We start from the raw sequence: 23,008 nt of genomic DNA on the forward strand, positions 1-23,008 counted from the left end.
TATGTTTATTTAATAAGGGTATTGTCTCCAGGCAGTAGCCATCATTCTGGCGAGTCACCCACTCTTCATTGGCGGCCTCTTGACTTTATGGATCCACAGTGTTTATCCCACGCCCCTTTGAAGTCCTTCACAGTTCTGGTCTTCACCACATCCTCCGGAAGGGCATTCCAGGCATCCACCACCCTCTCCGTGAAGAAATACTTCCTGACATTGTTTCTGAATCTTCCTCCCTGGAGCTTCAAATCATGACCCCTGGTTCTGCTGATTTTCTTCCTATGGAAAAGGTTTGTCGTTGTCTTTGGATCATTAACACCTTTCAAGTATCTGAAAGTCTGTATCATATCACCTCTGCTCCTCCTTTCCTCCAGGGTGTACATATTTAGATTCTTTAATCTCTCCTCGTACATGACAAGGCTTAAAGTTCAGAGATCCTTCTGGCTGTAGAAGAGGACCAGAAGGCTCATCTGCATACTGCTCCCAGCATCCCCTGGGAGAGGACACCAAAGGTCACAGCAAGCGATTCAGGCGTCGAGCTCTAAAGCCCCAGCTTCCAGAAGCCCCACACCCTTTCAGTAGAAGAGGAACGGAAGCACGCGCTTAATATGAAAATCATCTTAATGGTGGCTAAAGAGGATTGGTAAGTATAGCTTTGGAAATTCTTAGTTTGGAGAGATGTTTAATAGAAGGATAGGGTCCCAACTCTTCTCTGTCACCTTTGGATTGTTCCCTTCCACAGCCGGGACCTTCCCTGGCCTCTCATTCAGATCCTGTCTCCCCAGGAAAGGATCTGCCTCTGGAGGGCTTTCTCCAGATGGAACCTTAGAAAAATTGTCTGTAGAAGTCCCCTGCGCAGGCATCCCAAGGACTTGCTGAACCCTGGTAGACCCAGAAGCCCCTGAAAGCTTGGATGTCTTCTTGGGCCGCGAACCTTCTGACACCCCCTGTTTGGAAGCATGCCACCCCGCGGCTCTCCAGGCCAAGTAAGCCTTGTGCAACAAGAGAATGAAATCAGATCAGAAGGTGGAAGAATCATCAGACATCTCCCCCAGGAGGTCCTCGTCTTCTCTCGACTGAACCCTCCGGGCCTCAGATCAGCTTGGGACAGCGGTGAAGGGAGCCTCCCCCCCCTGCAGCCTCTGAAGCAGCCGTGAAAGTAGCCAAGATGGCCACCGTTCCCGTGCTCTCCAGGAATGGATCCGCTGCTTCCCCCGACACAGCTGAGGACCTCCCAGGCCCGCACTGCCATGTTGAAGCAGCCACGGGAACACAGGCTGGCTCGAGAGAGGTGCGTGTCTCCCCGCACGTGGTGCGCACCTGCATCCATGTGGCATGCTTCAGCCCACTCAGATGCCTGAGGAAAAAACAAGCCACGAGAGCCGCTAGAGCTGAGCCTGTCTAGCATCAGTCCTGCTCTGCCAGTGCCGACAGGGAAGAAAAAAAGAAAAGCAGCACTAAGTTTTTTCTTTTTTAAACTTTACTACAAAGACAAAAAGGACTTCCCTGTAATGAAGAGTGGCAGCAGGGTCTGCTAATCCTTCTGGAAGCGAGGGAAGTGGCTTCACCAGCTTGGAAGGATCCCCCAACCCCCTGCTCGTCCACTTCAAAACCAGGAGGGATGGCCCCAACCTCCTGGCAGGAAAGTTTCCTATCTTCTACTTTTATTTATTTATTTATTTTTTAACAGGTTCAGACTGCAGGTTTGCACCTCCTCCATCTGCTGGAGACAGAGAAATACTGAGGGACTGCAGGTGGCGCACCAGGCCGTGTGGCAGTGACTGCAAAACCCAGGAGTCTGGACTGATCTGGGTACATACAGAGAACCCACCCAAGACGTATGGAGCTTCAGAGGGCCTGAAGTCAGGAAGCCTTGTGGCACAATTCGATGACATAAGCACTGTGTAAGTATTTAAAGCTCCTGTTACCCCTGAACCAGAGCATTTGCTTTGACCTGGACCTGTTCTGACCTCGCTCTGCTTGCTGTCTGTCCCAACCTTGGCTTGGTGCTCCGCCCGCCCCAATCCTTGCCTGATTGACTATATTTCCTCCTTGGTCTTCTCATCTACATCAGCTGCTGAGGAGAGGTCATGACGGGCACAGCACATGCAGCCTCTTTTTATATCCCTGACCTACTGGTTTCTGCATTCATGCACTCTGCCAGCACTACCCCAGATCCCCTCACTTGTCTTCTGGTCCATGTGACTTGGCTATAAGTGAAAGGTCTGTGGGCCATATCTAGGCCACTAGTTTGTGATTTCTGATTTCAGCAATTAATGGAGGGTGGGGGCATGGGATCCCTGTCTGTCAGGGCCAAACAGGCCTAGGAGCGTGATGAAAGTGGCATCTGGGGAAGAAGGGAAGATGATTACTACTGCTGAGGCTGATTTTCCTTTCCTACAACTGATGCTGAGGTGGCACTAAAGAGGAGACATTCCTCCAGCTGCTGGGCTTGGAGTTCAGCCATCAAAGGTAGGTGGACGATAAATGGGGATAAAGACAACAAGTTTAGTGATTTTGTTTTGCAAGACATTATCTAACATAGCGTCTTTACACATGAGTTCTAAGTTATAATATCCTGAATTAGAGCTCCTCTTTTTAAAACAAGAGACTATAGGGATCCAGCTATATTATAATGAACCAAATAGACAAATTGCTTAACTATTCAGAGTGTATCTGTATACTGCGTCACCAACCATGAGCCACATTACTGGAGGGGGCGGGGAGGTGCTAGAGAGAAACATTTGCGGGGGATGGTGCAAGGGAGAGCAGTAGTGGGAACAGAGCAGGACGTTCTGCTATGCTCAACTGTTTCCGGGGGTCTTGCTGGGGGCTGGATGAGAATTGTCAATGGGTCAGATGCAGCCCACAGGCCAGAAATTCTCCACATCTATTGTGCAGATAGGTCCTTATTTTCAAAACCTGAGTTTCTTTTTCGTTTTAAAAAAGCACGCATCTCCAAATGCACACCAATAATTACTTTGAAAGCGCACAAGAAAAATGCCAGCACCTCTTATCAAGGACATTGTACACTTATGATTAAACCTATTACACACTTTTCTCAATCTATTTTAGAAAAATGTTTAAACATACAGGCAGCATGAGCACTACAGTGACATGACAAATCTACTTTATGATAGATGTTTGTGAAGCAGGAAATTTGATTATTGCACATCCCTACTATACAGTTGCCTATTGCCTATACAAGTCCAAAAAAAGCCTTTTTCTAATAGCTTACAATGAAAAGAAAGTTAAATAATTCATACACGTGGGGACTATCAGTCCTGAAAAGAGACAGTAATTCCACATTCTCCTCCCTCTTTCTGTACCTATTCTGAATGGGTGAGGATTAAGCCCCAGAGCATATGGATGACCATTAATCCCCAGTGTGAATGGGGTGCAATTCTAGCAGGCCATAAGTCTGGTTCCCACTGGGCCAGAGGCTTGTGGTGTTTGGTGTGGCACATGGGGTGGTCCTGGTGAATTCATTTTTCCTGCCATCCTGGGTCAGTACTGTTTCTGTCTTTCTGACCTTGTACCTTTACATATGCCGTTACATTGCCAGGTGACAGCAACCAGTCTGAGGTACTTGCAGGGTGCAATTGAGGGACTAATGACTAAGGAGGCATAGCCGCCACCCAACTGATCCAAGTTGGAGCTTTTGTTTTTTTATATCAGAAACCTATAGAAATTACGAGGCTTTAAAATGACGGCAAATTCTGCTATTCACTGTGTCCACGTAATCCTGGAACTCTTGGGTATTAAATACTAAGGAAAGGGCAAAAACTGAACCCAAGCATATTTAATCCACTGTGAAAATCCAAAGTTTTCCTACCACAAGAATATGAATACTCAATCAATTTACAGTCCTCCTCTGGTATAGATGTATTTTTCCATGTCAAGGTAATAGAAGTGTTTGTGCTCTTGTAACTCAGGTTATATATTGTTCCATCTGTAAGAAAAGAAAAAGATTTATTATCACCTGGTATTTTTGTATTTGTTGGTTGCCTAATTAAAATATTTCCTTTTGGGGGGGACTGCAAAAAGCAGCATTCACAGGACCTAAGAGGGAGCCCTAGACACCACACATCAATGATGCCTACAAGCCCATGTTTGTCTTCCAAAGAGAACTGCAGTCTGTAGTAGGGATGTGAATCGTTTTTCAACGATTAAAATTATCGTCCGATAATGTTTATATCGTCTTAAATCGTTATAGAACACGATACAATAGAAATTCTAACGATTTATCGTTAAAAATCGTTAAATCGTGTTAGTGCGCACTAACTCGAGTTAGTGCGCACTAACTCCCCGTTAGTGCGCACTAACTCGATTTAGTGCGCACTAACTGAAAATGATACAAATAAACACTTTCCAGGTCACTGAAGGTCAGTTAGGAATGAATATGTGTTCCTATTGGCTGGCTGCCCTCTTATCTATTGATGTTACCAAGGTTACCAGTGAGGTGATGGTTGGGGGGATGGGAAATGGAACTGGAAACTAACGAACACCAACAGAAAATGAAACAAAGTGTTCACACTTCCCAGGTCAGTAAAGGTCACTTAGGAATGAATATGTATGTATGTATTCCTATTGGCTGGCTGTGCTCTTATCTATTGATGTTACCAATATGGTTGGGGGGATGTGAAATGGAAACAGTTGGAAGCTTGACAAAAAAAGTAATGTAATGATCAGCACTCACCTGACTAGAACTTGTTTGTTTATTATTTTTGTTAGCAGGCACCTGAAATGCTAGTGCATGTTGAATTTGCCAATCACTGTGCATTTTAGAAAGGTGGTCCTGGCTGGAACTGTACACAGTTCAAATATATGTAATTGATTGTTGGTAAGTGTATTTTTTAAGTAGCCACACTGGCACCAGTATGTTTACTTTTCCTCCTACTTAACTCACTAGCTCAGCTTTGTAAGAAGGGCTTCTCTGCTTGTGTGTTGTTTTTGTTTGGTGTGAGGAGAGCAGAAACATCAGATCTTTATTCAATCTACTACAGTCATCTCTTACAGTGCCCTATCCCTATTAATACCAGGAGTGTTGTGATCTTCCTGCACACAGTGCCCTAACCCTGATACCAGTCTGAGACAGCTCCCTCCCTGCATTACTAGTGAGAGGCTGGCTTCACAGACAGGGGGGAGCTGCCTGACCCTCACTCCTGACTTCCCCCATGTCCCAGCTAGTGAATGGTGTGTGGGTGAGGGGGGGGGGAGGATGGTGAAGTCTGAGACAGCTCCCTCCCTGCATTACTAGTGAGAGGCTGGCTTCACAGACAGGGGGGAGCTGCCTGACCCTCACTCCTGACTTCCCCCATGTCCCAGCTAGTGAATGGTGTGTGGGTGAGGGGGGGGGGAGGATGGTGAAGTCTGAGACAGCTCCCTCCCTGCATTACTAGTGAGAGGCTGGCTTCACAGACAGGGGGGAGCTGCCTGACCCTCACTCCTGACTTCCCCCATGTCCCAGCTAGTGAATGGTGTGTGGGTGAGGGGGGGGGGGGAGGATGGTGAAGTCTGAGACAGCTCCCTCCCTGCATTACTAGTGAGAGGCTGGCTTCACAGACAGGGGGGAGCTGCCTGACCCTCACTCCTGCGGGGTATTGTGATCTTCCTGCACACAGTGCCCTATCCCTGATACCAGGGGTGTTGTGATCTTCCTGCATGCAGTGCCCTATCCCTATTAATACCAGGAGTGTTGTGATCTTCCTGCATGCAGTGCCATATCCCTATTAATACCAGGAGTGTTGTGATCTTCCTGCATGCAGTGCCCTATCCCTGATACCGGGATGTGTGCAAGAAGATCACAACACCCCCGGTATCAGGAATAGGGCACTGTGTGCAGGAAGATCACAACACCCCCAGTATCAGGAATAGGGCACTGTGTGCAGGAAGATCACAACACCCCTGGTATTAGGGATAGGGCACTGTGTGCAGGAAGATCACAACACTCCTGGTATTAATAGGGATAGGGCACTGTGTGCAGGAAGATCACAATACCCCTGGTATCAGGGTTAGGGCACAAGTTCTAGTCACATTGACTGATCACATTACTTGTTTTGTCAAGCTACCAACTGTTTCCATTTCCCATCCCCCATATACTGTCAGTAGGAAACTTGGTAACATGAATAAATAAGAGGGCAGCCAATAGGAATACATATTCATTCCTAAACTGACCTTAACTGACCTGAAAAGTGTCAAATTGTATCATTTTCAGTTAGTGCGCACTAACTCCCAGTTAGTGCGCACTAACTCGAGTTAGTGCGCACTAATCGGAAAAAACGATTTTTAACGATTTTTTAACTAAAAAATCGTGCCTAAGACGATTTTCTTGCCCTGCCACACGATTTCTATCGTTAAGACGATATGGAAAACGATTCACATCCCTAGTCTGTAGCCTTGCCTCTTCCCTTCCCCCAAGCCAAGAGCTGTCCTTGTGAGGATGAGACTAGAGAGAGAAAAAGGTGGGACATCACTGAGGAAAAAGAAAACCTGATGCCAGAATTGGTTTTTCCAGCTTCTAGGCACAATCCCCCCATGGTATAGCAATGAGTAAAGTAGGAGGGTGCAGGGAAGACTGGGGGGTGAGCTGACAAAGCTCCTGTAAAGTATTCCAGGGATTTATAAATCTTTTCTGACTTTCTTTTATCATTCACCACAGCCCTTTTTTCTTTTTCTTTTTTTTTTTTTTAAGAAAAAAAAGGGGAGGTGAGCTCAAGCAGAGAAGAGACACACTTTAATAGATTGTTCTCAGGTACTATCCATTTTAATTTATTGCAGCAGTTTTAAAGTCATTACTAGCAACCCTTTCTGTTAATAGGAAAAAAAGAACACAAAAAAAATTAACTATAAAGTATCATTTTAGTAATTCATACTCCGTCATTGCTGCATGAATATCACACAGCCATCTAGGTCCACATAAAATGTAAGACAACTGAAACAGGGAAAAACTAAACAGGGAGGAAGATTCCAAACCATTGTGTGACAATCACAGACAAATTCCTTATCTGCATTCATTCATTGTTTGTATTTTGGGTGATTGTGTGTGACCACATACCTCCAGGCCAAGGAGGACAAGCTGAGCATGGAGATGCAGTCCTGAGTTTCTTAGAGAAACCAATCAAGAAAAAATAATTATAGATAGAGATGATATGGCCAAATGTGAACTATGAATAAGTGAGGTGGACCTGTGTAATGCTGCATTCTACCCATGTCCTTTCCCTTTGAAAATTCGCTTCCAAGTTCGCAAGTATAAAAATACCAACATATCTGTCCCCTGCTTATCTGTAGATGGGGTCATGTAGGAGAAACTATGTGCCTATATTTGAAAATGAAATGTTTGCTTGCAGTTTACTCTTCTGAAGCATGTCTACCTCCGGGAACATTCATTCTTTGGAACAGCTAAATATTGTCACCTAGAGGTCCATGCTGAAAAGGTGCATCTGGCTTAGCTGGAGAAATTGGAGACATCCGGGGGGTATTACAGGGTAAGTGCCAAGTTATCCGGACAACTTAGCAGAATAGCGCCAGCATGCAGAGTTATCCAGCCAAGGAGGTTATTTTCTAAACATTTATCGTGTGCGTTAGGGCCTTATCGCATGCGAAAGGGCCCTAATGCATGCAATAAACCCCTATCGCACGTGAAAAGGGGCTGTTCGTGTGTGATAGGATGTTAATTAGCTGGAGGGGAGGAGTCGGGGCGGGGATGGGGAGGAATCGGCCATGGCACCCGCTGCCGGCGATAATGTGAGGGACATTATTGCCGGCAGCTGGCGAAATCGCACCGCCAGGGTGCGAACAGCTGCGGCCTTTCACAGGCCCATCCCCCCTTTACCCCCCGCCCCCTTTTTCGCTGGATTCATTATTCTACGAAGAATGATGAATCCAGCCCTAAGTTATCAGGATATCTTTTGTTATGCTAGAGGGCTGTCCTTCCCTATCCAAATAACTTAGGATTTATCCAGGTTTATTAGGTAGTGCTTTCCCTCTGAATAATATCCAGCTTAAGTTAATCAGGTAAGTTTATCTGGGTAACTTATCTAGACAGCCCAGGGCTGAATTTGGACCTCCTCATGAACCTAGGTAACTATATGTAGCAACTCAGTGGTAGAAAATTTTTCAAACACATGATCCATCCATCTCATTCCATGTTTACCAGTAGTAAAAGTTCTTATAATGGTATAATAATGGTATAATATTGTTTCACAAAATTTCTATAAAATTATAGTTTTCTTTCTCTGGGTCTGCTTTATAGAGACCAGACAGCAAGTGAATCATAAAATACATGCTATTTTTATGTCTTTAATCTTAGGACCAGAAGGACTACCTCAAGGCATAAGATTTACATGGTAAAAATGAGAGAGTTCTTCCAGTACTATTTGGATTTTCCTTTGTATCATGCTACTTGCAGTTACGAAAATAACTGTTACAAAATAACCTGTGATTGCCTGAGATTCCTGTAACATTATGTTGGGATAGACATTCAAATGCTACTTAGCTGGATAATTAGGACTTATCTGGCTAAAAGTGGAAGCCCCTGAATATCCGGCTATGTTCAGCAACTGCCATTTAGCTGGATAAGTATTTATCCGGCTAAGTAGAGAGGCGCATATCTTGGGAGCAGGCAATGAGCAGATCAAGGTGGGACAACTTATCAGGTTATGATAACCGGATAAGTGCCTATATTCAGCCTTATCCAGTTAAGTTAACCAAATAAGTTAGACCAGCTCAATAGCAGGTCTAACGTTATCTGGATATAATTTATCCAGTTAACTAGCACTTATCTGGCTAACTAGCAATTAACTGGTTATATTCAGCAGCATAGCCATGCTGCTGAATATCTATTCTAAGTTAACCTGATAATTAATATCCAGATAACTTAGATAACCATATATCTTTGAATACTGAACCCATAGTTTTTATTTTTCTGTTTTTACCTATTTGTTGTTTAATATGTTGCAGTGCTGTTGTGTACTCTATTGTGCATGTTATTTGTAATTGTAATCCACTGAGATTTGCAGATCAGCAGAATATAAACTGTTTAAATAAATAAGATGCAACCAATTTCTGAAGTTGAAGTTGGCCTGTTTTATTAATATAGGCCCAAAAGAATGTTGAAATGTGAAAAACACTGAACAAGTTCTTGAACAAAGCAGTGCAGATGAGATTTTAAAATCAAATAATAGTTTTTAAGACCCGAATAATAATGAATCAGCAAAGGATTCCATAGTGGTGAATGAATTCACACAACTGCTTTCCTACAGTCCCTTTAAAAATAAGCAGCAGATGATATTTATGAACTTAAAAAAAACAAAACAACTTACTGCAGCTTGGTGGTTTTTTCGTTGTAGAGGTTTCTGAAGTATAAAAAAAAAATCTTGTCAGAAAATATTACATTGGCATCCATATTCAATCCATACAGGCTAGAAATTAATATAAAAATGAGATGTTATTACATTATAAACAAAAACAGTCCTGTTCAAACCACATTAATAAAAGTAATTAGTGCATGGAAAGGAATAGAACTGCTTTTCACCACCAAACACAATTCAAACCAACCACGTATGGATTAAGTTGGTGACTCGATGTAAGTTTTGCTTTGTGCTTAAAGAGTGTAAGATGAAGGACAAGGCAAACAGTTCTGGTCAGTCACACATACAAGGGCGTGACACTTATTCAATAAAAAGGCACCATCAACAAAGACATTTCATTATAAATCACTGCTAATAATAAGAAAGAGAGAGAGAACAAGAACATATGAAATTATTCCATAAAAACTAGTATACTACTGCCAACCATAGTCAAATGGTTTTGATTAGAGAGAAGATATAAAACTGAATATTCTAAAACAAAAATAAAAGATATAAAAATGATAAATATACAAAAAAATTATAGATCTAAGAGAATAAGATTAGATTTCTAGAGTATTGGGATCAGTGATTTGGTGGATGTTTATGTGATTGTCGATCTTACACTGGGACAATAAATTGTGATGGTGGTGATTTGTTTGCTTAGAGAGACACATGACCAATGACAACTATACTTGAAGATGCTGTGATTCTTTGACTCTAATACAGGAGTACTTTCAGTGACTTGAAACCAGAATTGTACTCCTCCAGCGATTCCCTTACAGCAGTGGCTATGCAGATTGGAAAGGGAAATGGTGACTTTACAAAACAAACTTCCCTCTCCTCCTGTTTTTACACAATTGTTCACACTTGTAAACCCCTTTTGTTCACAAAATAGCTCAAAGAAGGCAGCTCTGAAAACAAAGTAGCATTTCTTTCTTGTATGCATCCTTGCAAAGCTTCTGCTGCCTTGAGTTGTTTTTCTGAGGGTTTCAAACAGAAGAACTAACAAACAGGCCGATACAGTACTATTGGACGCGCGTTTTCTCTTACCCCTTATTCATCAAGGGGAGGAAAACGCGCGTCCAACCCGCAGCACCTAATAGCGCCCTCAACATGCAAATGCATGTTGAGGGCGCTATTAGGTATGCGCGCAGGATACAGAAAGTAAAATGTGCAGCCAAGCCGCACATTTTACTTTCAGAAATTAGCGCCGACCTTTGGGTCGGCGCTAATTTCTTCCGGCACCGGGAAAGTGCACCCTCCGACTTAATATCATGGCGATATTAAGTCGGAGGTCCCGAACAATAAAAAAAAGTTAAAAAAAAAAATTTGAATTCGGCCCGCGGCTGTCGGGCCGAAAACCGGACACTCAATTTTGCCGGCGTCCGGTTTCCGAGCCCATGGCTGCAGTGGGCTCGAGAACTGACGCCGGCAAAATTGAGCGTCGGCTGTCAAAGCCGCTGACAGCCGCCGCTCCAGGCTAAAAGGAGGCGCTATGAATGCGCTAGTGTCCCTAGCGCTTCCTTTTCCCCGTTTCTACTGCACCACCTCATTTGAATACTGAATCTCGCACACCGGTGAGGGGCCGGTGCGCGCGCCGGGAGAGCGGGCGTTCGTCCGCTCTCCCGCGGACTTTACTGAATCGGCCTGAATGAGTGCAAGCAATACGTTTATCTTGCTTAGCTCTAAATATTGGAGTTGAGTTAGCCGGATAACTTATCCGGCTAACTTAACTCCTCCCAGTTAGACTCCCAGATAAGTGCCCAAATCTTCATTGAGCTTGATAACTACTGAGTTATCAGGCTAAATGCCTCCAAATATGCACATCCTATTATTTCTGGGGTTCTAGAAGCAATTTTCCATAATTTGAAAACCAAACTATTGCTTTCTCTCTGATTTAAACATGTTTTAACATTTTCTATTTAATTTCACTTTAACGCAATGCATTTGGGCTGAAAAAAAACCCAAGGGAGTGATACAGTATAGGGGATGAAATTAATTTCTTCATGAAACAAGAGTGGGATCGGGGGGTGATTATATCTGATGTTCTTAAGGTGGTGGCAAAAGCCATAAAGATGCTTGGGTGCATAGGGAGAAGAATGGACAGCAGAAAAAAAGGAGGTGATATTATTCCTGAATAAGACTCTGGTGAAACCTCATTTGGAATACTGTGTACAGTTCTGGATATGAACCTGAACTGGTCCAGAGGGTGGCTACTAAAATGCTCAGTGGTGTATTTTTGAAGTATAGGGGGATAGACTTAAAGATCTAAGCATGTACACCCTAGAGAAAAGACGAGATGGGGAGATATGATAGAGACATTTAAATACCTCCAAGGTATCAATGCCTAGGAGGCAGGCATCTTTGAATGGAAAGGAGGCTGTGGTTCATGGGATGAGGGTGAAAGGATGGCAAGGTTCAGGAGTAATCTAAGGAAATATTTCTATACAGAAAGGGAAGTGGATGAATGGATCAGCCTCCCAGTAGAAGTGGTGGAGATAAGGACAGTATCTGAAATCAAGAAGGCATGGGATAAGCACAAGAGATCTCTGAGGGGGGTGGGGTGTAAAGGTTGTGGAGCCAAGTAGTTGTAAATGGGCAGATAAAATAGGCGCTATGATCTTTTATTGCTATCACATTTCTATGTAATATATCAATAGTACAGCATGATAAACCTTCAGTAGAATTCTGTGCAGGTGGGGAGCAACATTTCTTAAATAAAGAACAAAATTATGTTAGAGCCACTGCCGTTAAAAATAAAGTTTCTCTGTATTATATCTTCCCAGTATAGGTGAGAGTTTGATTGCTATGAATGTGTGTAAGGTTGTCACCTAATGGTGAGGTGAGAGCCAGAGTAGCATTTTCTGTGCTTGCAGTAAGGTTGCCTGAAGTAGGACTCATGGATGGTACAGTGCTGGCATGCATGACTGATTTGCTGGTGTGACCTAAAAGGAAATAAACACATGAAATTAATTCTTAAGGTAATGGTTCTTCACATTTGGGTATAAGCACGTCAACCAATTACAGAACAATCCAACAGGAAATCGCCCAAAATTTGGGAAGGAGCTTGAAAAGCAGACATTACCCAATTGATCCTGTACATTTTGATAACAGTTCATAATTTTGTGTAGCTTACAACATTTCTTCCTTAAAAAAAAAAAAAAGCATGACTTTTTCTAGCAGATTCTATGCAGAGGATTTGCATTCATGGAGGCTGTAGGCTGTTTGTGTTAACACGTCAACATCATTCAAAACCCTGTAGTAAAAAAGCTGCAAACTACATGAAAACTATTTTCCCAAATGACAAGAAATGTATGAACACAAAGGGCTGGATATACTAATCCTTACAGGTTGATATCCAAAAGATCTAATTGTCTAATCTAAGGAGTTGGCTGCCTAGATCTTTGGAATGGTGGTAGATAAATGATTTTTAAGCAAAATAAATAAATAAAATCTCCCCCTCCTGCTAAATGTCTAAATTTTGGCTCTTATTTTACTTAACTCCCAAAAATGTTGGAGGGACCAGGAAAGGGAAAGTTAGGCATTCAGCTTTGATTTCTAGCTTTGGTGCCGACATCAATGGTATAGCAGGCCTACATTTAGGCACCTGAGCTTGCCAAATTTTCAACCGATATACAGCTGTAATTTCATCAAATTTTAGGCTCCTACATCTGAGGTACCTAGGTCAGGCGCTCATCTTCTTTTAAAAATTAGCCTCCAACTGAATCAGGCCCAAAATGTATACATTTTGAGTACATAGTGATTATTATAGTATATTCCTCTTAGTTCCTCAATTAACAGTCTTAGTAGGTGTCTGCTTACTCCCACCAAGAAAAAGCATAACAAAATCAAAGATTCATAACTAAATCCATATTTCTTAAATGGACACATTGTTCCCATCTAAGATATTATTGCTCAGCAGTTAAAAAGTCTGGGGGATTTCATGTCTGCCAATTGCAGCCTGGACAAACCCTGGTGTGATGAGTCATGCTTCTACTTCCTCTTTTTCCTCCAGTCTGAATAGGCAACATTGGAGGAAAAGAAGTAGGTATTAGATGATATAGAAGGCTTCAAGCCAGGGTTACCTGTGACTGAGATAGACAGCAAGTTGGGCGCACAAACGTTTTTGTTTCCAACAGGCAGTTTTCTTAAAAATCAATTTGTAGCCGATAATACAATTTGTTACTGAGCAGCATCTAACTTCACAGTAACAACTTATATAAGGCTTTCAAAATTCTGTTTGTCAAATTGGTATATTTTTTCCCTTTAAAGCACTACCAGGCTACTTAGAACATTATCCATCTAAAGTAACACGGCAAACCTGAAGCTGGGTGTTCTGTTGTGAAGACAGTGAATGCAGGAGGGAGAGCAGTGCTGTTGAGTGCCAGTGTGTCATCTTCCATGGAAAAGAGAGTGGGTGCAAGTGAGTCGCGTGCTGTAAGTGAACCTGTAGCAGAGAGGTGCATTAGTTCTATTTCTTCAAGAAACCAACACAGTGACATGAGAAAAGGCTGCTACAAACAACATAACCTACTCTGGAATGAAAGCAGTCATAAAAGAGAAGACATATTTCTCAAAATCTGAAATTCTAGAATTTCTTAGATATGGAAGATGGCATGTATAAACTTAAACTGGGCAAACATTTCACTCATACTATTTTCTGGTTTTTTTCAGCATTATTTTCAGTTTATTTTCCATTCACTTATCCAGAGTAATTCAGTTAGCCTTCATCTACAACAGCTTTGATCAGTATGGATGCCATAAAAATAGACTACAAGCAAAATGTTGCAAATGCTGAAAAGTTAGATCTTGATAGGAGGAGCTGCCCAGAATTAGATTTTCCCTTGCTTTTTTTCCTCACTGGAGTCAACCCATCCGTTTCAAATGACTAAGTACCTGATATACTGCTGCAAATCAACATTTAGCAATGTAACACATACTTTCTACTAATTAGACCACCTTAAAGTGTTCAAAACAAGATTAAAATTATTGATTTAGTATTATGTATCATGTTGAAAAGCTTAAAAAATTAAAACTTTGAACAAAAAGCAGACTCCTTAATAACTAGGAATGTGCAGAGAAAAAAAAATTGGTTTTGTTTTTTGGTTCATTTTCGGGAGGTTTTTCCCCACTAATTTTGGTTCATGGATTGTTCGAGTTGTTTCATTTGTGTGAAAAAAAAAATAAATCAAGCAATTAAAAAAAAATGGCCAAAATAACAAGAAGGAGCCCTCCCTCCCACCATCCCAGAAAAATGCCAGGGCCAGGATCCCCTCCAGCCCCCACTTTCCCAGTCTGGTGGGGATCTGCTGGCTTGGACTAGGCTGAAGTCTCAGACTTACTTAGGCCGAGGACGCAGCAGATTGCTGCGTCCTCGGCCTACACAAGGCAGAGACTTTGGCTTAGTCCTAGGCCCAATACCTGGGCCTCAGCCGGAGCCCAGTCCCTGGCCCAGCCCAGAGGCCAGGTTTCCATGTTGGAACCTCGGCCAGACCCAGGCCCTGCACTGTACCCCGACCCGGAGGCTGGCTCCTAATGCCGTGGCTTAGACCCAGACCCAGGACCAGGCCCGACACCATAACCTGACCCGGAAGTTGGGTCCCGATGCCAGGGCCTCAGCCCAGGCCTGATGCCGTGACTCAATGGGGAGGCCAGGCGTGGACCTAGGCCCGGACCCAAGCCCAATGCAGCCCAGGCCTGGATGCTCCTCTTCATGTGTCCTTTCTTCTTCCCAAAGCACAATGACAGCATCCACTGGGGTCAGGCCAGAGTTGCCAGTGCATTCACCCCAGCAGACAACGCCATTTGGATGTACGGCAATTCAAATTAATTCCAGGTTGGGTCACAGTGTTAAGCCTAGGTCCGGGCCAAGGCCCTGGCTTTCGATAGACAAATCAGGTAAAGTTGTTTTTTTTTTTTATTTTCGGGAATCTTGGCTGAGGCTTGGGCCTAAGTCATAGACCTTGCTTTGGGCCTCAGCCTATGATTGAAAAAGACGCCAGTACCTCAGTCTATGCTCAAAACCAGGACCTCGCCTAGGGCATATGCTGCGGCCCCTGCTTTGGGCCTCGGCCTATACCATAAGTGATCCCCCAGCTTCAGGCCTAAACCTAAGCTTGATGCATTTGTTTAAAAGAAAATGAATGAATAAGGTTTGTTTCATTCTGGGGGGGAAGGGGGGCATGTTGGTTCAGGGCTCCCAAATTAATCAAATTAGCCTTATTTGTCATTTTTTGAACACATCCCTATTAACTGCAAATGAACATGCAGTTTTCAACATATACCTTTCTAAACACTCTATCTAGGTAAAATTTAGTTCATATGAACAAAGTAGGAGATACTTAGAGATGGACAAGATGGCTTCACGGAACAGGGATATTATATTGACTGGCTTCAGATTTCCATCTGGTTTGCTGAAAGAGTTTTATTCTGGCTCATGTCAAAATACATTTTTTTCATGGCCAGTTCAGAATTGTTTGGCTATCTTCAACTGAGTAACAAATAATAATTATCTCTATAATAACTGATCCTAATTTGAGGCTCTGCTTTGAGTTAAGGGTTTCGTTTTCAAATTTTCAAGAGTCTAGAAATAAGTAGATCTTTATCAAGACTCAGGCAACCAGGGCTCACATATCCCAACCCAGATCAACTTCTAGATGTACCTCAAGTTATGTTTTGACATCTCACCATCCCAGGAGAAATTCCTCTGAAGACGTGAACTCTTGTGATTTCAAACTCTCATGCACTACATCATTTTTGTTAGTGCTGTAAAAGGGATCATAGTCTAGAAAGATTCCAGTTTTCTTCAGAATCAATATGGTTATTAGAACTCTGCGCACATGAAACCACTTCAGTAATGCTAATTGCTGAAGTACTCTTGGATAAAATATAGAACAGTTTAATCCAGATACACTAAAGGATTTTTCTGTATTTTAGTACATCTAGCACAAGAAACATATTCATGCTGCTGGCTACAGTGAAAGGGGTATCATTTTGTCATCTTCACTTAAAGAAGAGCAATACCATGTTCTAATCTCGAATGCAAAAAAAAAGACTATTTTTCCAAACAAATGTGTGTTTTTGGTTATAATCCAGAGAACTGTTTAGAATAGTGAAGGAATTTACAATTACCCCCACAGTACTGCACCCCATGCAGCTGAAAATCCCTAGTAGCAATGAGTTTTGGAAATTTGTTTCTGGAAAAGTTCAAAAGATAGCCAACTCATTTAGTTAAGTTCCTGATTGATTTTTATCAATCAGGAACTTAATATCAATAGGCTGAAATGTAAATATTGTGCTGTTCAATTTCTCCCCTTCCATCCCAAGTTTATTTTCCTTGTTTTTTGTAACTTTCCCTCTCCCTTTTTCTGATTCACTGTATTTAAAGTTCAAGGTTCTTATTGAAAATATTGTTTTTTACGTTACGTTATGCTTTACACTCCTTGTTATTTGTAAACCGGGTTGATGTGATGCCTATCATGAAACTCGGTATAACAAAAACAATAAATAAATAAATAAAATAAATTTTTGAACTCTCCTCTGGCTATTAGTTCATCCCTAGGCTCTTTTGAAGATATTTCTGTATTGGAAGTTAAGCACTTTCAAGGTTGAATATGGCCTTAATATTTGTGATGCTGCAGTGTTTAAAGCTGCTCGATGTAGTTTGGCCTCCATCTCTTGCTGCCCTAGTCAATGTATCATTGGCTAAAAGTTAAATTCCTGCCCCCTTAAAAAAGACCTCTATTAGGCCAATATTTAAAAAATAAAAAGCCAACCTTGATAGTTCTGTTCCCTCAAATTTTAGATCGATTTCATCCCTGCCTTTTATTACAAAGCTGATTGAAACTTTTATGCAGAAACAGTAGAAAGATTTCATTGATCTTAATGAAATCATAGACCCTAATCCAGAGTTTTCCAAACTTTTCATGTTGGTGACACACTTTTTAGACAAACATAATTTCACGACACGGTAATTCAGTCTACTAGTAAACCAGAGGTTAAAGGTTAAACGAACGAAACATATTTTGACAATTTATGTATGTTTCCTTAAATATATACATAAATAAAATGTTTCATGACACAACCTATCTCATGAAAACCTTAAATTTATATTAAAAATATATATTCCAAGATTCATGTTATTGTTATAATTTATGAGAAACAATAATAAAACAAATTGCCTGTCCCCCACACAATCATCTCTCTCCTCCCCCCAGCACATGTCTGGCCCCCACACACTCATATCTCTCCCCCTCAAGCACATGTCTGTCCCCCCAGCACGTTTGCCCCCCACTCACTCATCTCTCTCTCCCCAGCACATGTCTGGCCCCCACACTCATGTACCTCGTCTTTTTGATTGTTGCCAGTTAAGTGCTTCACTCCCTTCCATGATCACCAGACACTGCTGCTTGCAGTCAGTACTCCTCATGGCCAGGCCTCATCGGCAGCAGCAGCCAATGCAAGGATGGCTGGGCTCGTTCCACCCACCAAGCCCCCCCAAAAAACGCGATTGACAGCAAAAATCACCCAATAATAAGCAACCCATAAACTGAAAAAAAAAAGTGAATCTCTAGAAAAAAAAAAGCCCAAACTCGCATCAGAGTTGACCGGGCTTGCGCGACACACCTTCACACTGCAGGCGACACACTAACGTGTCCCGACACACAGTTTGGAAAGCTCTGCCCTAATCAGTTCAGATTTACAAAGTCCCTGAGTTGTGAGCTTCTTTTGACTTCCCTGTTGGATTCTTTAAGGCATGGTTTGGATAGTGGGCATAGATATTTGCTGGTTTCATTTTATATATCGTCTGCTTTTGACACAGTGGTTCACCAGATCTTAATCTATAGGCTTCAAGAATGAGGTGTTACTGACATTGTCCTATCATGGTTTAAATCCTATTTTTCTGGGCACTATCAACAAGTGTGTATTAGAAATGATAAATCTGATTGGTTTCCTATGAATAGAGGTGTCCCTCTTTGCTCGGCGCTAGCTGTCCTACTTTTTAATATATATAGCGCTGATCTGTAAAATTTTGGCTAGTCTGATGGATTTAAAATTTAGGCTGATGGCATCCAGTTCCTGATTTGATTAAAAAATGAGTGCTCTGAGACTTGATATTCTAGAGATTTGTTTAAAATTAGTCCAGAAATGACTGTTTTATAACAAGCTTGCTTTAAATATGACTAAAACTAAATTTGTTTTAATTCAGCTTAAACCCTCCTCTGCCATGGATTGTCCTACTTTCTTAAATACTTGTGATCAATCATTTCATATCCATTCTTGCACTCGATATATGAGCGAATGGATTGATTCTAAGCCCTCATTTAATCAACATTATAAATCAGTGATTCAAGCTGGCTTTTTAAAATTACGCATTGTCCATGGTTTAAAAAAATCTTTTGAGTGAGACAGATTTTCATACTGGGGTGCAGACGCTAATCCCTCCTATCCTGGATTATAGCAGTGTTTTTTATTTAGGTCTTATGTCCACAGTATAGCGCCAAAGGTTCTGGGATCCTTGTAGAAGTACTCAAAATCAAAACTTAGTCAGTGAAGATGTTGCCAAGCATTTCCAACTTTTATTCAAAAGTGCAGTAGATTTCGGTACTCCAACATGGACCATGTTTCACCACTTGAGTTGCGTCAAGAGAGACAGAAGCCCAAAGCTAGTGTCACAGGGTCAATGGACTATTCAATTATAGCGGCTCCAAGCACGCACCAAGGAAATGCAGACAAAGCAGAAATGCCCGGGACAGCCCTTACAACAGCATCTCAGATCACATGAAGCAGATATATATTATAGATAGTTCTTATTTGTTATTTTTTAATAGTGACGGGTGTCGAGACAAAGCAGCAATGAAAAAGCGCAGCAATGAAAAAGCGCAGCACTGCGGGGTCAAGAAGTTAGGACTGTGGCACCCACCATGAAAATTCTGATCAGTGTAGACAAGGCCCGTCATTAAAAACTTAGAAACCTTTGTAGCTGCTATTAAATGCTGCTACCATAGTAATCCCTGACAAGCATCGTAATGAGCACATAACAGTGGTAATGATCAATTTACAGTGGCTCCCTAAAGCCCAACGTGTGATGTATAAAGTTTGAGTGATTGTTCACAAATTGATTTCAACAAAAAATTGTCCTTGGTCGAATACATTAGTTAGGTTCTATGGCCCATCGTGAGCCCTGAGATCTCAGCAGAATGGGCTACTTGATATCCCATCAGCCAGATATACCAGGTTAACTAAAACAAGAGACCGTGAATTCTTGGTGGTAGAACCAACATTTTAGAACTCTCTTCATGAGGCCCTGTGGCAGTCTGATTGTGTTAAAGCTTTTAAGTCTTTGCTAAAAATCTTTTTATTTAAGCAGGCATATTTTTAATGATACTGGTTTTAAACTGCATTTTAAGCTGTAGGTTTTACTTTGTGTTGTTTCTTTTATTTGATATTTTTTTTAATTTTGTGTTTATTTTTATGTGGTTTGTTATATTTATTGTGAAACTTGTTTTATATTGTTACTATTTTATATTATTGTACATTGTGTAGTCCATAGTGTGTTCATACATTTTAATAAAGATAAAGAAGGTACACTGTATGTTAGAGGTAGGAGGAAATGTGATATTTCTTCCTGATACATAACAGTATAGAATTGATATAATCTGCTTGAAAATTAAATACTATAATAATATAAAGAGAAAATTAGAAAATACAGCATGGAAGGAATGGTGTCATGAATATAGCACATGGCTGGGCCTCCATAAATCTCAACTCTTCCACAAGTGCTCCTTGTTTAACCTTTATAAAATCATTTTATTTCCCTGAAGTTTACTCAACTGTAATTAAAAATGAATATAAATTGTACTATGAATACAATTGCTTCCTTGTTCTGTAGATAATTACAGTATTATTCAATATGCAGTGACTTCATCATTATAATACTGAAGGATAGATGGCTTTCCAATTGATTTTAAGAATAGTCATAAAGCAAATTGAAATTCTGTGGAGGATGTTATAAAAATGAAAACTATTAATTAGTCATGTCTTTACAGTACAAAGGTTTTTTTTAACCTAGACAGAGAGTGCTAAGTACTAATAAAGCCCTTTTGCTATGTTGCCCTATTTGATTTAAACTCCTATTTTAAAATGAATTTCCGTAGTTTAAAAAGAGAACTTCAAAAGAAGAAATTCACTGTCTATGAAGTAAATTAAGTATAAAATACAGCAGTTATTCTAGTGTATTTTTGATATAGGAATCTTGATGCATATGCATTTCTATAACTGTAATTACAGTTTTAAGCAGTGGTAATGTAGCAGCACTTTAAAATAACTTCCTAAGCCCATATAAGGATTACTATAAACAAGTGACATGTCTAATATGGAAACATATTAAGCCATGTTCACAGCAGAAATAACTTCTATTTCCCTAAAATAATAGTTACTTTCATATCCATCTAAATTGTGATTTTTACTTCTTAAAATGTGTGGAATGAAAAGCATGATGCCAATGTTAGATCTAATAATGTTACATGTATTTGAGGGGCACTCTGTTCATAGTAGGACACTTTTACAATTCTACAGTGATCAAGGCAAATTTTAATAACCAAAATCAGAAAACCGAAGATGTAAAATAACACTGCATGGACATGAACAGCAAAATCATCCTTTTATTTTATCATTCTAAAGTGACCCAAAGAACCATTGTTTGCAAAGTGTGTTGTGTGGGCACCATTCCTTCCATGCTGTATTAACTTTCTCTTTATTTTATTAAACTATTTCATATTCATGCACTCTGCTTTTAAAATAGGTTCATTTCATTCTATGTCCATTGTGAAATCCTCTTTGTAAATAGAGCTCACAAAGATCTAAAATAAGCCGAATTATAACCAACTGCTAATGCAGAGTTCTGGTAGAGCTATTAATCCTGAGGAAAGCTGGATTCTGGCCACATATGCACCAGGGGACCACATGGCCTTGAAAGCCCATATGCAAACATATCTTTGAATAATTGTCATGTTGATCCAATAACAAGTATTTCAACCTGCAAAGACTACTAAATTCAGTTATTGCTTATGCTTCCCAGTAGTTCATACAAAGCTCATCCAGTAGGTGTGCAAGTAAAATTACTTTGATTTTGTTTGGTGGAAATGCGTGCAGGAATTCCAGTACTCTCGGATCCCAGAGAGGTATTTGCGTGTAGAGGTGAAGTGGAGTGTGCAAGTCCTGTTGCAGCTGTGAATATGTTATTTATTCCTGCAAAGGGTAAAGCAAGATGTTAAATAAGTTTGATAGTATATTTGTTAGTGTTCTTCATTCTTATGTTATGTCTTGCCATCCAATTATGGGGATCATTTCCAAGTGGCAGTATTTTTCCTGGAGGGGGGAAAAATACCGCAGGATTCAATAAGCTGCCGCACTCCATACTGAAGCTTACTGAATTCCATGGAATTTTCCCACGTGGTAAAATACCACCAGGAAAAATACCATAGCTTAGCTGGCCCCAGAGGAGCTCATATGATAGTGGCCTCACAGCCTGGGGCTGTCAGCTTGTTAAAGGGGCCAATCAACCCTCACAACAACTTTTCAGAGAAGACAAATTATCTTGGGGCCTGATGGGGGGGGCATCATTGAGGCCTCAGCTGCCCCCTAAAATGGCCCCAATGATAGAAATAATAAAAGGGTTTTTTTTTTGTTTTGTTTTATTTTTGCAAAATAAACCCTCCCAAAGCCTCTGCCCCTTCCAAGGCCAGTGAATCCCATATTCCATCCCAGTCTTCCCCCCCAAACTCCTCCCTTGATGTACCTTAAAAATCCTTCATAGTCCTGTGAGGCACAGTGCCCCCTAGGCTCTCGGCCCTGTACTGTCATTTTCAATATGACATCACCCAGCTGCTTTTGTACTTTTTCCCCTATCATATGATAGATGCAAAAGTCTAAAAGCAGCCATATGGTGCCATATTGAAAATGATGGCACCGGGCCAAGAGTGCAGGAGGCACTCCAGCTTCTAATAGGCCACCAGGGGTTTATAAAGTACAGTAAAGGAGACTTTGGAGAGGAAAGGGGAGCTCACCAGCCTTGGAGGGTGGTGAAGGCTTTAGCAGGAGATATATTTTTTTTAAAAAGGGGATAGAGTAGACAGAAGGGGAGGGGCTTGTACCACAAGCTTTTTTTTTTTTTTATGTGAACAGCAGGGTTGAGACAGGGGATCTCATCAAATTAACAGGGTTTTTCCTCCACTGGGAATGGGGAGAATCGCTATGAAGGTCAATAGGCCCCTTTAACAAAATGGCACCAGAAACATTGAGATGACCATTAGCATTCCAATGCTCCAAGTTGATGTAGCTAATTTTACATCAGTAACGAGTCTTGCTAATTTTGAGGCAAGCAGTGTTATTTGATTTCAATGACATTTCCAAGTAATAAGTTACTTTACATGCATTTGCATGCATAACAGTTCATTACCATTTTTGCAGTATTGGGGGGGGGAGAGATAATGCATGGAATTTGAAATACTGCACAATCTTGCAGTGTTAGGCTCTTTACTGTGCACTAAATACCTAACGCAGCTATATAAATGATACCCCCCTATATTTGAAATTAGTCAAATAGGCAATTTAATATTATATTAGTATACAGTACTCTCCACTGCAAATGAACAAACTATTCA

The 23,008-nt window shown here is 41.2% G+C and overlaps 1 protein-coding gene across 3 annotated transcripts in view; it reads right to left on the bottom strand.

Annotated features, from left to right (window-relative positions):
• Window positions 1-23,008, bottom strand: part of PTPRC (protein tyrosine phosphatase receptor type C) — a 246,146-nt gene that overhangs the window by 112,626 nt on the left and 110,512 nt on the right. The window contains exons 4-7 of one of the 3 annotated variants that reach the window (XM_029618221.1): window positions 21,468-21,593; window positions 12,176-12,289; window positions 9,318-9,350; window positions 3,830-3,946 (exon numbers count right to left, since the gene is read on the bottom strand). In XM_029618221.1, the coding sequence (XP_029474081.1) occupies window positions 3,830-3,946; window positions 9,318-9,350; window positions 12,176-12,289; window positions 21,468-21,593 (390 nt within the window). The remainder of the gene's footprint in view (window positions 1-3,829; window positions 3,947-9,317; window positions 9,351-12,175; window positions 12,290-21,467; window positions 21,594-23,008) is intronic. The other 2 variants (XM_029618222.1, XM_029618223.1) reach the window with 2 other exon arrangements.

This window comes from Rhinatrema bivittatum, chromosome 10 (assembly GCF_901001135.1).
Source record: "Rhinatrema bivittatum chromosome 10, aRhiBiv1.1, whole genome shotgun sequence".
In the NCBI taxonomy this organism is placed as follows: domain Eukaryota; kingdom Metazoa; phylum Chordata; class Amphibia; order Gymnophiona; family Rhinatrematidae; genus Rhinatrema; species Rhinatrema bivittatum.